At 37.2% G+C, this 16,404-nt stretch overlaps 1 protein-coding gene across 2 annotated transcripts in view; it reads right to left on the minus strand.

Moving 5' to 3' along the window:
* ZBTB41 (zinc finger and BTB domain containing 41) overlaps positions 1-16,404 on the minus strand; it is a 40,363-nt gene that overhangs the window by 12,226 nt on the left and 11,733 nt on the right. For both annotated transcript variants that reach the window (XM_060091459.1, XM_060091458.1), the window contains exons 5-9: positions 13,311-13,458; positions 11,071-11,200; positions 7,368-7,463; positions 5,904-6,010; positions 4,363-4,468 (exon numbers count right to left, since the gene is read on the minus strand). In XM_060091459.1, the coding sequence (XP_059947442.1) occupies positions 4,363-4,468; positions 5,904-6,010; positions 7,368-7,463; positions 11,071-11,200; positions 13,311-13,458 (587 nt within the window). The remainder of the gene's footprint in view (positions 1-4,362; positions 4,469-5,903; positions 6,011-7,367; positions 7,464-11,070; positions 11,201-13,310; positions 13,459-16,404) is intronic.

A 16,404-nucleotide genomic window follows, 5' to 3' on the forward strand; every position in this document is an offset into this window, starting at 1 on the left:
TTTTCTGTTAAAAAATACCAAAGGAAAAATTCTAGGGACAGAAAAAAAAATCAATGAGAGGGGTAAAAAGGGGTTGACTACAAAGGTACATGGGGGACATTTTAGGGGTGATAGATCTACTCTGTGTCTCAACTTATGGTAATGATTACAGGACTGCATGCATTTGTCAAAACCTGCAGAACTACACACTAAAAAGAGTGAATTTCTCTGTATATAAATTGTACCTTAGTTAAAATAGATGCAAAAATGAAACTGCAGCAGTCTCAAAATCTGCATTCATCAAAAGGCGACACTTTTCCTCAGTAGGTACGCTTTATAACAAATAAATATTATAAACTTAAAATAGAATACATTTTACACCTAAGTAAAAAAGAATGAGATACCAGTCCTTTATTTTTATTGTCGATTAATAGACATAAAAAGCTATAAATTCCTCAGAAGTTAACTTAGAAGAAAAGTGTAGTGCCTAAGAGTATGTACTTGTGAGTTAAACAATCCTAAACTCAAAATTTAGTTGTTAGGATGAATAATATTTGTAAAATGATTAGCATTTAAGTGGTAGTTACTAGGAAAGCCATATCATCTCACCTTGGAAGCAATTCACTTCTAATGAGTACATGGAAAAACAAATCAAACACAGGCTACCATAATGTTCTAGAAGACAGTTGGCCTTAACATATCCACTGAGTGTTACTGGAATGTTTAGCATGTTGTTACTAATATTAAATAGCAATAGTAGGCCTAAGGTTTCAAATGCCATTCTCACTTTTCAATTCATCCAACTCTACATTTACAAAGTAGCTACAGAGACACCATGCAAGGCCCTGTCTTCTAGGAACTTACTTCTACTTTATGAAATGGACATTTAAAAAGATAATTTGGATTTAGTGAACTGGGAGTGTCATTGATAAACTTAGCTAAAGACTTGCAACCTGTATGCCTGATTTGTCTTATTCCATGTATATCCATGGTAATATAGAGATACAAACAGGGTTCCCAAGGGCACATAGAGAAAGCAGCAGTGGTAACTCAACTAGGGGCAGTTTTGACCCCCCCCCTGTGACATGTGGCAATGCCTGAAGACATTTTTGGTTCTCATAACTAGGGGTAGGTAGGTGCTACTGGCCACTGCCATCTAGTGGGTGGAGGCCAGGGATGCTGATAAACGTCCCACAATGCACAGGAAGGCCCCACAACAAAGAATTACCAGGCCCCAATGTCAGTAGTATTGTAGCTAAGAAATCTTGGTCTGTACTATGGACAGAGTGACATTTTAAACACAGATATGCTCAAAACACAAACTGTCTCACAGTGTATGTAGGAAAAAGATAAAATCTACAAGGACCTGCATGGGTCAGGCTCTATGTATATATCTCCCCATTCTCACACGGATGCTAAAGAGCAGAGATCTTCAGGGCAGGAGTGATACACAGTAACAAATGGAGCAGAGGTGCCTAGTATGAAAGGGATTTAAACATGTCCACTGGATTTGGCAATAAGAGACTCATACTGATAGCAACTGGAGAGGGATAGTAAGGTCAGAGGTCACATCCCAACAGCTTACAACAGTGAACAGAAAGTGAAGGAGAGGATACTGAAGGAGTCACCATTTAGAAGAGACATTTGCAAATAACTGGTTGGGGGGTGGGTGCTAGTCCTCATCACTCTCCACATTCTCTCCTTGAATAATCTGCTTTTATGTGCTCACATGTAATTCTTTATACACAGCCTAGACTTCACTTCTGAGATGTAGACTACTATCCACCTATCGGATTTTATGTTTCAGTGTGCACTGAGCATCTCGAAGTCAATATACACCAAACTCATCATCTCCCTATGCTATATTCTCTAACTCAGTGGCTGGTATCAATCAACCACTCACTTGGAAACAGGAATTCCTTGAAAAGAGGAATCACCTGTGACTGCTCCCATTCCCTCAATAAAGGCCTAAATATTGGTCAAATAAGTACCTTCCACTGTTCATTACTGACGCTACTGCCTAGTTGAGGTCCTCACCATCTTTTCCCTAGATTATAACAGCCTTCTAACTGGTTGATTTACTTGCCTCCAGATTTATCCACCACTAATCCAGCTTCCATACATCAGTAAGAGTGATGTACCTAAAATACAAATCCAATTGTGTCATCCTTTTGTTTAAAATCGTCAATGGCTTTTTATCTCTTAGAAGTAAGTGTTGGTTCCATGAAATGATCGTAAGGCTCCATATTCTAGATCCACCCTCAGCAGCCCTGGCAGAGCATGGAGAATACAGATTCTGGTTCCACAAGTATCTAGGCCAGCAGGTAGGTCACAGGCCCTGCTGGTGGGGAGAGGATCCCAAAGCTCTTTCATAGGGTCTACGAGATCAAAATTATTTTCAAAATCATACTTTAAACATGACTTGCTTTTCTCACGATGTTGACATTTACACTAAAGAGCAAAAGGAACAGCGGGTGAAAGTGGTGGCGCCTCAGCTCTGAACGAGGTAGCGATAGCAAAACGTACTAATGGTCACTGTACATTTTCACCATGATGTACTCACAGAAAGAAAAGCAACTGTGATAAAGCAGTAAAATTGCTAATTTTATTAAAGTTCACCCTTTGCACTGTGGCCTTTCCGATAACCTCGTGATGAGGTGGGAAGCATGAAGCTCTATTGCACGCTGGGTACCCTGTGTGCTCGAGGCGCCTGCGAGACCCGCTGTGAGCCCAGGGATCCCTCCCCTCACGGAGCACCATTCCACTTGAGGAAACGGAAGTCAGAGTACAGCTGGACTTGAGTAGGTGGCAGACATTTTCTTGAAAATTCAATGAAGTAATAAGCCTGTCACTTCAAGGGAAAAAACTGACAGTATTTGTTATCAATGATACAGTTTGAGCTTTCAAGCTAATTAAGAATTTTGGAAAACTTGCATCTGCCCCCTTGACAGCTTCCCAGTTCTCCTTCTGAGAGACTGGAAGCAATGTTAACAAGCGTGATTTGTTGTTCCTGTACTGTGAAATGTGGTAACATTGGGAAAATCTGCATAACTCAGTGAATCCATATTTTCCAAATGACAAATGCATATTACAGTAGGTTAAAAATACACTTCAGAGCACAAGATAGACCAATAGACTGAATGGAAGAGTATGAAAGCTTCATGAATCTTGTTCCAGATTCCTCTTTGCAACTACCTTGAAGAAACTACCACTGGTTTAGTTTTGGTGTGGCAGCAAAGAGTAACAACCACAATTTTCTAAGAAGGCTTAATATTCCTCTACTCGTCGTTTTACCAACTATGTACCTGAGTGAGATAGATTTTCTTCATTTACTTCGAACAAAATAACACATAGGAGCACATATGACAATCCAACTGTCTTCTATGAAGCCATTAAAGAGATTTACAAAAATGTGAAACAATGCCACTCTTGGGACTTCCCTGGTGGTTATAGAATCTCTGGAGCAAGTGAGTTTGCAGTTCTATTTTCCACCCACTCATACAATATGTTGAAGTTTTTATTTTCTACTCCAGACAGCATCATGTATATCTTTATATCCCAACACTTAGCAGCATTCCTTGTAACTAGTGAATACAAGAGTTCAATGACTACAATGAATACATTGATTCAATGAGTGTATCACTGAACAAAATCAGTGAAAGAAACAATAAACCAATACATGAAAATGGAAAAAAGAAATACAAATCAACACTCCTTACTCTTCTTCAAATTGGCCTATCATTTACTACATTTACATATACTATGTGTACTTTGTTGATCATATCATTACACTAAGTTTCTTGACACCTTAGACCAAGTCTACTACTTACCATTTGCTCCAAGTACCTAGTCCAAGAACAGAACTTCTTTGAACGTTTTAAACTCAACAACTAATCTCAGTTAAGCTTGGATATCTAAACTGTACTAAAAAGTTGATGTTCAAAGACAGTACATACCTCCTTCAAATAAAATACCATTTTAAATGTTTAGTGTGAATAAAAAGAGGTTTAAATTCTGACAACAAACATTTTCCAGTAATTGTTGTCATATTGACAATATATGTAGGCAGTATGTTTATTTATATTTAGCTCTCCAAGAGCCCCTGAAACCAAACATAAATGAAATCCCCAAAGAAAGCCAAGATTTTATACTAGTCATTCACTTCAATGTCTACCTCCTCCTACCAGCCTTTGAATCAACCGAAAACAAGTAGGAAAAATATGCTACATTCAATTCCTTTAGGTCTGCAGAAAAGCTATAGAAGCTAGAGAAAAATTGCTGATTAACCCAACCTCAATTACATAAAATGAACAATGAGACACCTTTCCTCCACCCCAGACTTATCAAGGTAATGATGATGAGAAACTCTGCCTTTTCACTTACTTTTGCCACACTTTCTCTCCAAGGTGTACACTTTTGTAATGGACAGTGAGATGATCCCTACGACCAAAGCATTTTCCACATTCTTCACACTGATGAGCCTTCTCACCTTAAAGACCCAAATATTTTCGTTATAAGGTGCATTTCAATTTTTTTTTTATCCCCAGAAACAAATTATCCAACAGTAAGATAACACAGTAGAAAACATATACCAGGAAGGTAAAGCCACCCTTTATCCGGGCTGTTTGCCTTATATTCTTACTCAAATATCTTCCTTCAATGACTCTGTACTTATTTTTATGGGTGTGAATCCTACTCCCCACTTGGAGAAGGAATCAGTAGCCTTTTGCTGTACACTTCAAACCCTGACTTTCAGTGTAACAGAGTAAGATAAATGAAAGGACTTCAAAACTCAGGATGTTTTTTAGGAATATGTAAGTCTGGATATCAAACACCTCAAATGAACGTACACTTAATCAAGATGAGGCTGTCTTATGTTTATAAAATGGACCTGAACATTTTCAGATCTTTGTGCTTTACTTTTAAAAGATTTTTCATCTGTGGGGATTTCTTACATTTGCAATGAGCCAAAATACAAATATAAAGGAAAATTCTAGATGAGTCCAATTTGTCATCTTTCTTCTTATATTCAGTTACAAAGGCTTGGCCTTTAAAAACCAGTCTCAACTTAACACCTGTGTGCAATTAAACCATGTGACCTCTAGGATTAGCAATTTAGAATTCTCCTCCTGAAAATGGAAATGCGCAATTCCAGTGAGAAAGTCATCAAACCTTCAGCATCTCTTAAAAGTGGCAATAACAACCGCAACCTGCCTCATTGGGGTCATTTAAGAAAATGTTATACCTGTTGCATACTTTATATTTTAATTATGTTTAAAATAATAATAATAATCACCTGTTCTACTGGGCTCATAGAGATGGCTCTTTCCCATTATTGTGCTCATATAGGTGGCTCTTTTAGCACTTCCTGAACATCAATCTGAGAGGAAAATATGAAAGAAATCCCCAGAGTATAAAAATTATAAATACAGAATAAAGATCTGAAATTGATCAGGATTATTAAGGTACTCTTCCAAAGATAGGGCTTCAAAAATTCACTAGTACGTCAACTTTAACACCCCAATTATAATATCTCTCTTCAAGCATCCAAGTTTTGCTAACTTCTTTCAAATCCAATCAAAATGAGAAATATTATCTTGGCTTCTTCCTTCAAAGAAGTGCCAACAGTAATTATTGCACATATCTACATAATATGCAAAATGCAAACCTTGAGAATTTGATTAAAACAAATTTTAAAATACAGTTTGTGGTCATAGAGGGTCACCAAATGACTAAAATCACAGTGACCAAAAAACATGTCACAAAATTATGTCTCTTTCAGATGCTTTTTAAAAAAGGTTTTTACAATCAGCATTACAAAGGGGTGACCAAATATACCAAATTATTTAAATTACAGCCAAAATAAACATGATGTGGTGTTTTTGAAAAGGACCTTGGAAACATCATTACAAAACGCGCCTCACCTGAATGTATTTTCTTGTGCTTTGTAAGGTGATCGTGACGAATGAACGTTTTCCCACATTCATCGCACTCGTATCTTTTATCGTCGTGATGTACTCGTAAGTGAAGTCTATAAAGAAAAAAAATTGAAGCCCATTGACACTAGTGACACAGAAGGAAAAAACTTGGTTAACTCTAAATAACGAGAGCTGGCTGCTTACGCAACCACGCTCACCCACTACTTGCTCCATTCCTGACTTTCAAGGTCCTTCCCACTTTCACCACCTGACTCCAGGGCTCCCACTCACCAGTTTCAAAGCAGCACTTCAACATCTGCACAGGCTCCCACGACCTCTGGATGATACTCCTTCCTGACTTTAAGATCCTAAATCTGCTTCTGGGAACCTACCAAATGTCTAGGGGCGTCAGCCGATGTTGCAGAGGGAGCAAAAGGAGGACTGAATCAGATGGAATTAGAATCGGACACAGGGGGTAAGTGCACAAGTGACTTAAACATATGATGATAGCAAATTACTAAGGATTAATCCTATTCTGGACAACTGACACCACTTATACACTGACAGTTGAGAACTCAGTAAATGTGATAAGTAATCAACTTTCTGACAATCACATTTTACTACTTTTCTTCACACTAACCAAGTAAAGTGTGGCTCATTTAAGTCACCCAAAAACAGATTATAAAAGGTTATTATAATAGGTTATTAAAATTCATTTAATTTGAATTACTTTTATCCCCACAATCCTCCATCTATATATCAATACATCCTAGTGAAATGAACAGCTTTCCCATTCAAGTTGTCCAAACAGGTATTGATTCCCCTATGACTAAAACCAGTAAATGGACTGGACTACATCTAAAGGGGAAACATTCTGTTTAAACTTAAAAAGAGGTAAGTAAGAAATGATAGTGTAAAAACTAGATTCTTAAGAATATTAACAAAATTTAAAATTGTATACATAGCTCACAGTAAGTAATCTATTATTTATTCATTAAAAAACTACTTTTCATAAATTGCAAATGTAGTCAGCACTCAGCTATACAAATATTACATAAGTTACAACTAATACTCAGAAAACATTCTAAAACTGAGAATCCTGGAGTTTTCAATTTTGTCATATTTTCATACCAAAATATTCTTTGATAATTAGGACTGAAAAAATACACCAACTTTAGAACACCAGAGTTTTCATGAATTTTGATTCAAAGAAAAATAATGAAATATTTAAATGACAAAGCATTCACCAAACTTAGTGATGAGGAAATATTTTTAAATATTTTATATTACAAAATGAATGTTAAAAGGTAGGGGCAAAAGTCTACAGTTTTCTGCACAACTTTGTTTATCACAAGTGCTAAGACATGTTTTAATTCATCAAACAACTAACACAATGATAAGAAAAGAGAGTTAAAATGGAGATATAATTTTATCGTACCTAACACTGGGGGAAAAAATGGCTTGACCTACCTGTATGAGCTTCCATGACGAAAACTTTGCCCACAAATACTACAAAGATGAGGCTTTTCTCCACTATGGATTCTCAAATGTTCTTTCAAAGTAGTTCTGCATTAAAAAATATATATATATTTAGCTAACGATTTTTTAATGCCAACGTATATATTAAACACAGATTTCTAGAAAGCTTACTAGAACAGTGTTCAAGCTAACAGATAACAATGTCAATTATTCCCTTATTCCTACAATATGTTTGCTCTTTATTGGATTAGTCGCACCAGCATAATAAACATGTTTATTATGTCTCTCTACTTAAAAAAAGCAAATAATTTAACTTTGGCCACCTTTGCCATTGGTTTGCTCAAAGATTTAATATATAGCTTATGTAAACTTCCAAGAAATACAAATGAAAAAATGCACAATTGTCACCACTGATTAGGTAAAACTGACGTTAATTTTAGTGGACAGTGTTTAATAATACATAAGAAATCCAGTTTATCAGTACTATTCCTTTCCAATATGTGCTCAAAACTTGTTAAAAGAATGTTTTAAGGCAAAGAAAACTTTACAGGTACTTGTAATTTCCAGATGCCAACGTTAAAAAGGGAAACCACATAAAGGACACAACTCTTGCTAGCCCTACCAACCCTGGATGGGCCACTGTGTAACCACTGCTGCATTTCCAACAGTTCTAACATTCGGAGATTTCCCACGTACATACACTGCTGAGTAAGGATGGACAAAGTTATTTTGGGCGGGAAGAAAGGAAAACACATGGAAAGGTTGTTTTCTTTCTTGGTTTGTTTGCTTTTTGTTTTTACAGGCAGACCTTTAAGGGAAAAAAATTTATAATGCATAAGATAAACTATAATTTACCAATCTGTAAATACAAGTTTTCATATAAATATAGCACACTGATTTTCCTGCCATCATACCCATTTGTTTCTTTTTTAGGAAAGTGGCATTTCTAATCTTTTTAAAATAATGAATTTCTATATACTGAAGGATATAAATATACACATATTGTTTAAAGAACAGTACCAAACGCTTATATGCAGGACAAGACAGAGGACGTTCCCATCCCTTACAACACTCCACATGCCCCTCCCTGGTCCTATCCCCCACCATGTCCCTCTCTCAGAAATAACCGTTTATGTAAGTATGCCCTTTCTTTGCTTTACTACCTATATAGTACAAATCACTAAACTATATATCGTATGTTTTTGAAAAACTGAGTAGCAAGCACAAACCTAACAATATGGCCACTACTGGATAAAGGGCTCACAAGGTAATAGCAGCAGGGTCTCCGTGTCGGCCTGGCTGCTCAGCTTCCCTGAGTGTTGGCACCAGCCCTTTCCAGCCTGTCAGCAGTAAAGTCACGACCAAATACTGCAAAGCACAGGGTTCGTTCCAACCAGAGCATCTGGCTGGCTGGAGGGGACCTGGTACTGGAATCTGGCAGAGACACGGTCAAAGTGAGTAGGCTGCTGTGTATATTTGGCTCCTAGGCGTACCATGACCTACGTCTAGTTCTCATGGACAGATCACAAAAGAACATTTCTGTGAAATGAAATGAGTAATCTCAGTTAAGTCAAGCAGCCAGGCATAAAGACAACAGCAGGAGCCTCTTAAGCATACAGGTACTATACAGCCAGCAGAATACAGATGAAAATTTGGGTCAGCGAGGGGGACGTGGGGAGTTGCTGTTCATGGGTATGAGGTTTCACTTACACAAGATGAGTAAGTTCTAGAGACCCAGTGTACAGCACGGCGCCTGTGGTTATCCACACCACACTGGACACCCAAACATGTACTAAGAGGGTAGATCGCGTGTTAACTGTTCTTACCACAGTGAAACAATAAAGCCTTGGGGTCAGACCTACTCCAGCGTTCTGTCCGCCAGTTAACAGAGGAAACATGTCAGCAGGGATCTTAGCACTGACTACCCTCAACATGTCATGGGTCACGGCCACTACGAGTGTGGACTCAGTACCCATCACATAATCACATGTGACATCCTGGGATCTTCTTTCACCATCCTGCACATGTGACATCCTGCGATCTTCAATCACCATCCTCCCGTGAACTCCCTTTGCCTCTTTACCGTATTAAAATTCCTATTTCCTGTTGCCCTGGTCTTCCTCTTCATCGGTTTACTTTCTCATTCTGGTGAAGCACACCTTCTAGGGGCTTCATGAGAAAGATTACAGTGAAAGCTAAGTTTTTGACATCCTGAAGAGTATCTTTATTATCCTCAGACTTGTTGACAGTTTGATTAAGAACAGAATTCTAGGTTGGGATTTATTTTTTTTCCAAATTTTGAAGGTACAATTGCACCACCTTACTTCCAGTGTTGCTGCTCATAGAGAAGTCCGAGTAACTCTCGTTCTTAATTCCATGTATGTGACTTTCTCCCTAGAAAAAACAGAAGCACAGACAGGCTTCTCTTTGTCCCCAGTGTTCTGAAACATCATAGTGCTGCACCTTGGAGTAGGTTTATTTTCATCTAATGTCCTAAGCATTTAATGGGTCATTTCTGTCTGGCAACTCATGTCTTTCAGTTCTGGGAAATCATCTTGAACTATTTCAGTGATGATTTTATTCCTTCCATTTTCTGTGTTCTTTCCTTCTGGACCTCTTGCCTGGTTTCCAAATGTTCTAATCTTTACTTTTCAATTCTGTATTTTTTTGCTCTACTTCTTTGGAGATCCCTTAACTTTGTCCTGCAATCCCATCTGTTAAGGTCTTTACGTTGTGGATCATGCTTTGAATTTCTGGGAGTTCTGATTTGTCACGTCAGTGACTCATTTGTATAACATCCTGTTCTTGTTTAATGGATTCTATATCTTCAACTGAGGATACTAGTAATTGTTTACTTCTTTTTTTGCAAGTTTTCTTCTTCCTGCATATATGTTTCCTTCAAGTTTTTGTTTCGTTTTGTTTGTGTTGGAATAAATCTCCCATGTTAAAGGTTCTCCTTCTGTGTCTTGTAATTCTTCACTATCTGCTCATGATTAAGTGTGATAGGCTAAACACAGCTGGGATGATCAAGGAGCATGGGTAGGTCTTGATGACTCTGTGTTTCACTGTAGGTGGTCTGGGTGTATTATTTACCAGGGAATATATTTGTCCTTTGGTTGCTCATGTTTTCAAGGAATTGTTTTCTAATCTACTGTCTGAAGGGTAAAATCTAAAAGCCAAGATGTCCAGCAGCAACGGCCTGTGTGGGTGACGGAAGAGAAGCCAATGATCTAACTTAACTTCTAGAGCAGTTCTGACTCTAGTGCTCCTTACTCCGCCTGTCCTTCCCCCTAGTTCCAGAGGTATCTGAGACTGCCAGTTCCCATACCTTTTGTGGATTCTGGGAGGTAAGCTAGGTTCTCAATTTCTCCATTGCCACTTCGGGATTTGTCTTCCTCAGATCTGCTAAGTCAGTTACCACTGATACATCTGCTTTCTAGCTTCCAAACCTGTGTTGCTGTTGTCATTTTTCTGTCTCACTGTCTTTGTAGCTTATGTCTTTAAAATAAATAACTGAATGAATAAACAACCTTCTATAACATATTACATAATTTCTTTTATCCTTAAATTTCAAATTAAAGCATAATTCAAGTATCTTGTATCTTGTGTTACCCTAATCCTTATAAAATACATTCATTAATTATTTCTACATAACAGTACCAGGATGTTTCTGGGTATTCAGATAATTCCTCACCTTTCTCGTACTGATTTTCCACAGATAAAGCAAGTCCATTTTCTCTTTCCACCATGGGTACACTCTATATGGCGTTTCAAATTTCCAGTGTCGTTAAACTGGCGACCGCATATATCACATGGAAAAGGACCTAAAAAGGAAAAAATAGTGTGCATCTAAACTTTAAGAATAGATACTAAGTTAAATTTCATACGTATGTTATAAATTCATACCTAACACTACTATTGCATATATCATAACACAATCATTTTTTACACAATTATTATTATTTTTTACACAACCAATTATTTATTTATAGTTTTCTCTTCCCTTCTAGAGTATTTATCGTATTCCCAGCAGACAGGTTACAATCATCTCTATATTCCTAAAGCTGAGTATGGCACCAGGAATCTAATATAACAAAAGCTGAATAAACTAATGAGTTTATTATAAACTGAAACAGCCAGTTCCTAGTTTGAAATCAGACTGGGTCAAACTAAAAAATGTTACATACTGAATTTCTGGGGAAAGGAGGTAATGAGAAGCTTTAAAGAACCAACAGAACACTAAGAGAGCTCATGGTTTGGAAAGGCACTGCTGCTCCTTAGAGCCAAAAGATCTTAATGACACTGCCTCTACCGAAAAGACTGTGGCACATTTCTATTTAGTCGTACAAAATTAAATACGAATTTCTTACAATAATATTGACCTTAGCTGGATTCAAAATTTCACCATGATTTTACCAAATAACTGGAGAGAAGACAGAGTTCTACTGAAGGGCAAACTGAAAGGATGACAAAGGATGTGTGAAAAAGAAGTATAACTCAGCTTGCTTCCCCCCTCCACCCCACCCCGATATCTGTGGATTCAACTAACTCCAGATAGAAAATAATTGAAAAAAAATTCCAGAAAGTTCCAAAAAGCAAAACTTGAATTTGCCAGGCACTGGCAACCATTTACATAGCATTTATATTGTATTTACAGCTATTTAAATAGTATTTACATTGTATTAGGTATTATAAGTAATCTAAAGATGATTTAAAGTATACAGGAGGATGTGCACAGGTTATATATAAATGCTACACCATTTTATACAAGGGACTGGGGCATCCTTGGATTTGGGTATCTGGAGAGGTCCTGGAACCAACCCCCATGTATACTGAGGGGCAACTGTATTCCTCATTGTGCAACAGAGCCTTGAAAATATCTTAAGATGGCTGTTCTGTCTCCCTTTCCCAAACAAAATATTTCAAGGTCCTTCAAAAGTTTTTCAGATGACATGATTTTAAAGCCCTATGTTGCCGTAATTACCCACCTCTAGAATATATGTCAATATCCATCTTGAATGTGGTATCCATAAATGAATGCAATATTCCAGATCAATTTAAAATCAGCCAGATGATTACCTTCCTAATTCTGAACAATACATTTTTATTAATGTATTGTTAAAACTACAGTTGTTTTTGTCAGTCATATGACGTTATTGGTTCAGACTGTGCCTCTGCTATTAATAAGTCCATCTGAAAAGTGAGGCATTTGGATTCTGTACTATTTTACAGCTCTGCAACTCCCAATGATTAAAAAAAGTCAGATCATTCCCATGTGTACAACTTTGTCTTTATTCTTAATTAATTTTAACTTATTTTAACTTTTTTTTTTACAGCAGAGAGTTTTTCTTTTTACTTCTTTATTTTCTGCTGTATCAACTACCCCTGCCCGCTTTATGTCATGTAGCATATTGATAAAGCATGAAATATATTATTTTTATCCAAGTTGTCAATAAAAACATTGAATGGGATAGGGAAAAGGCTACTTGAAAGATAATAATTCATTATTGGGATTAACTGTCATAAATGTACCTAACTGTACTACCATCTGGAACACAAGTCTCAACCTTGGCTGTAAGCGTGAGGGAGAGAATTCATCAAACACAATACTGAATTTCAAGTATACTAAGTTTACTACACTCTCTGAAAAACGAGTTTTTTCCAAGACAAAAATGCCTACCCCCAGTCACTCACAAACCTATCCAACAATCAACTATAAATAAATGGAGTTATGACCACGAACACATCTGTCACCAGAAAGGAAAACAAAACAAACCCCATATTTACTCATCTCCAAGAACAGCAGCAAATCCAGTACCCCTCCCCACGTACACGACCTTCTTCTCCTCAGTGATTCAACAGCAGCAGCCTCCTAGAGCATGACGTGACCACCAACAGTTGCTATGCTGCTCCTAGGAAAATTAATCTGCTTACCCAGATGGAACTTTTCTTGATGCTTTAACCGTGCAAATCGTGATTTAAAATGTTCTTCACAATAGGTACACTTAAAAGGTTTATCTTGAGAATGGAGAATCATATGTTCCTCCAAGTGTGGTCTTCGAGTAAAAGATTTCTTACAAATCTAATAGAAAATGCACATAAAATGTAAGGGAACCTGAATTTAAAATAAAAATACAAAGCTCATGATGAGAAATAAACACATATATTCAAGTAGCTAAAGAGAAATTTCTCCTAAAAGAAAAAACTTACCAGAAGTATAATCAACTATTGTGCAGAAAAAATACCTTGAGGGAATTACAGTAAGAATTTATTTTAAATTAGTACTAAAGTTAGCTAAATTTCAACACCTTACATTTCTAATAGGCTAATTCCTAAGATCAGACAGTAATCCTACTATCTTAATCCTGGTCAACATTTCTAAATCCATTAAATTTATATTTTAAATCAATTATATGTTATGAATAAAGGTTTTATCATGCTTGCCATATATTTGATTAGGAATAGGAGTAAGAAACGTCAGAAAAATTACTTCAAAAAGTTTATCTCTTGAGGTGGTCAGAAAGAATAGACGCAACATTTTAAAGAAATTTGGCAGACATCAGATTTAGAAAAGGGGAGGAGGAACTGCTGTAACAATATAGCATGTCCTATACACCAAGCATAACAACCACCACAATAAAGCATGTCCTATACACCAGGTATAACAACACAGCATGTACTATACACTAGGTATAACAATACAGCATATACTATATGCCAGGTATGTAACAACATAGCATGTACTATACACCAGGTATAACAACACAGTGTGTACTATACGCCAGGTATAACACGGTGTGTAGTATACACCAGGTGTAACACAGTGTGTACTATACACCAGGTATAACATAGCATGTACTATACACCAGGTATAACAACACAGTGTGTACTATACTCCAGGTATAACACAGCGTGTACTATACACCAGGTATAACACAGCATGTACTATACACCAGGTATAACACAGCGTGTACTATACACCAGGTATAACACAGCATGTACTATACACCAGGTATAACACAGCGTGTACTATACACCAGGTATAACATAGCATGTACTATACACCAGGTATAACAACACAGCATGTATTATACTCCAGGTACAACAACAGCACAGCATGTACTATATACCAGGCACAATGCTAAGTAATTCATGGATTATTTTACTTAATTCTCACAATAAACCTAAGAGGTAGATATAATTGTTATCATTTTGCAGCCGAGGATGATGAAACTTAGTAAGGAGAAGAAACCATCTTATAAAGATCCAATAATTAATAATTAACTTCATTTCCTAGAAGCTGAAATCAGAGAAACGGTGAGAATCTTGTCGTGTATTGGGTTGGCCAAAAGGTTCGTTTGGTTTTTTCCATAAGATGGCTCTAGTAGCACTTAGTTGTCTTTAACTTCATTCAAAATAATTTTGTTAGATTGTATTGTGACAGCTGTCATATCAGTGTGCATTTTTTTAGAAAAGTATCAAAATTGGTGAATTTTTGTGTGGCCATTTTAATATTGAAGATGGAAGAAAAAAAGTAACATTTTCGGCATATTACGCTTTGTTATTTCAAGAAAGGTAAAAACACAGCTGAAACGCAAAGATTTGTGCAGTGTATGGAGAAGGTGTTGTGACTGATCAAACGTGTCAAAAGTGGTCTGTGAAGTTTCGTGCTGGAGATTTCTCGATGGACTATGCTCCACTTTGGGGTAGACCAGTTGAAGTTGATAGCGATCAAATCAAGACATTCACTAGAACAATCAATGTTATTCCACGTGGGAGATAGCCAACATACTCAAAATATCCAAATCAAAAGCTGAAAATCATTTGCACCAGCTTGGTCATGCTAATTGCTTTGATGTTTGGGTTCCACATAAGTTTAGCGAAAAAAACCTTCGACCGTATTTCCGCATACGATTCTCTACTTAAACATAACGAAAACGTTCCGTTTTTAAAACAAATTGTGATGGGCGATGAAAAGTGGATACTGTGCAATAATGCGGAACAGAAGAGATCATGGGGCAAGTGAAATGAACCACCACCAACCACACCAAAGGCCAGTCTTCATCCAAAGAAGGTGATGTTGGGTATATGGTGGGTTTAGAAAGGAGTCCTCTATCATGAGCTCCTTCTGGAAAACCAAACAATTCCAAGTAGAGCTCCCAGACCAACTAAAAGCAGCACTTGATGAAAAGCATACAGAATTAGTCAGCAGAAAACACATAATCTTCCATCAGGATACCACAAGACCGCATGTTTCTTTGGTGACCAGGCAAAAAACTGTTAGAGCTTGGCTGCGAAGTTCTGATTCATCTGTCGTATTCACCAGACATTGCACCTTCGGATTTCCATTTATTTCGGTCTTTACAAAACTCTTCTAATTGAAAAAATTTCAATTCCCTGGAAGACTGTAAAAGGCACCTGGAACAGTTCTTTGCTTAAAAAGATAAAAAGTTTTGGGAAGATGGAATTATGAAGTTGCCTGAAAAATGGCAGAAGGTAGTGGAACAAAACAATGGATACGTTGTTCAATAAAGTTCTTGGTGAAAATGAAAAATGCATCTTTTATTTTTATTTAAAAACTGAAGGAACTTTTTGGCCAACCCAATATATAAGTTGAAGCCTAGGAGTAAACAAAATGATATCTGATTACTCCTTTAAACAATATTTACCTAAATAATGAAAAAGTACTTTAGGGGGTGTGGTAGAATAAGAATATGTACAAATTCTTTGCTACTCCTATCATTGTAAAATAGGGATTAATTCCACTCCCCTTAAATCTTCCCTGGCTGTAGTGCCTTGTGTGACCAACAGAACGTGTTAGAAGCGGTGCTCCGAGACTTCCGAGGTGAGGCCATAAGAAGCCTGAGAGCGTTTATCTCGGCTTCCTGGAACACACACTCGCTCCTGGAGCCCAGCTGCTGTGCCAGAAGGAAGTTCAAGTAGCCCCAGGAAGAGCTAGCTCTCCTTGCTGAGCTTCTAGCTGTCGACCAACACCAGGTTTCCAGCCATGTGAGTGAGGCACTTTGGA

Source organism: Mesoplodon densirostris, chromosome 2 (genome assembly GCF_025265405.1).
Source record: "Mesoplodon densirostris isolate mMesDen1 chromosome 2, mMesDen1 primary haplotype, whole genome shotgun sequence".
Classification (NCBI taxonomy): Eukaryota; Metazoa; Chordata; class Mammalia; order Artiodactyla; family Ziphiidae; genus Mesoplodon; species Mesoplodon densirostris.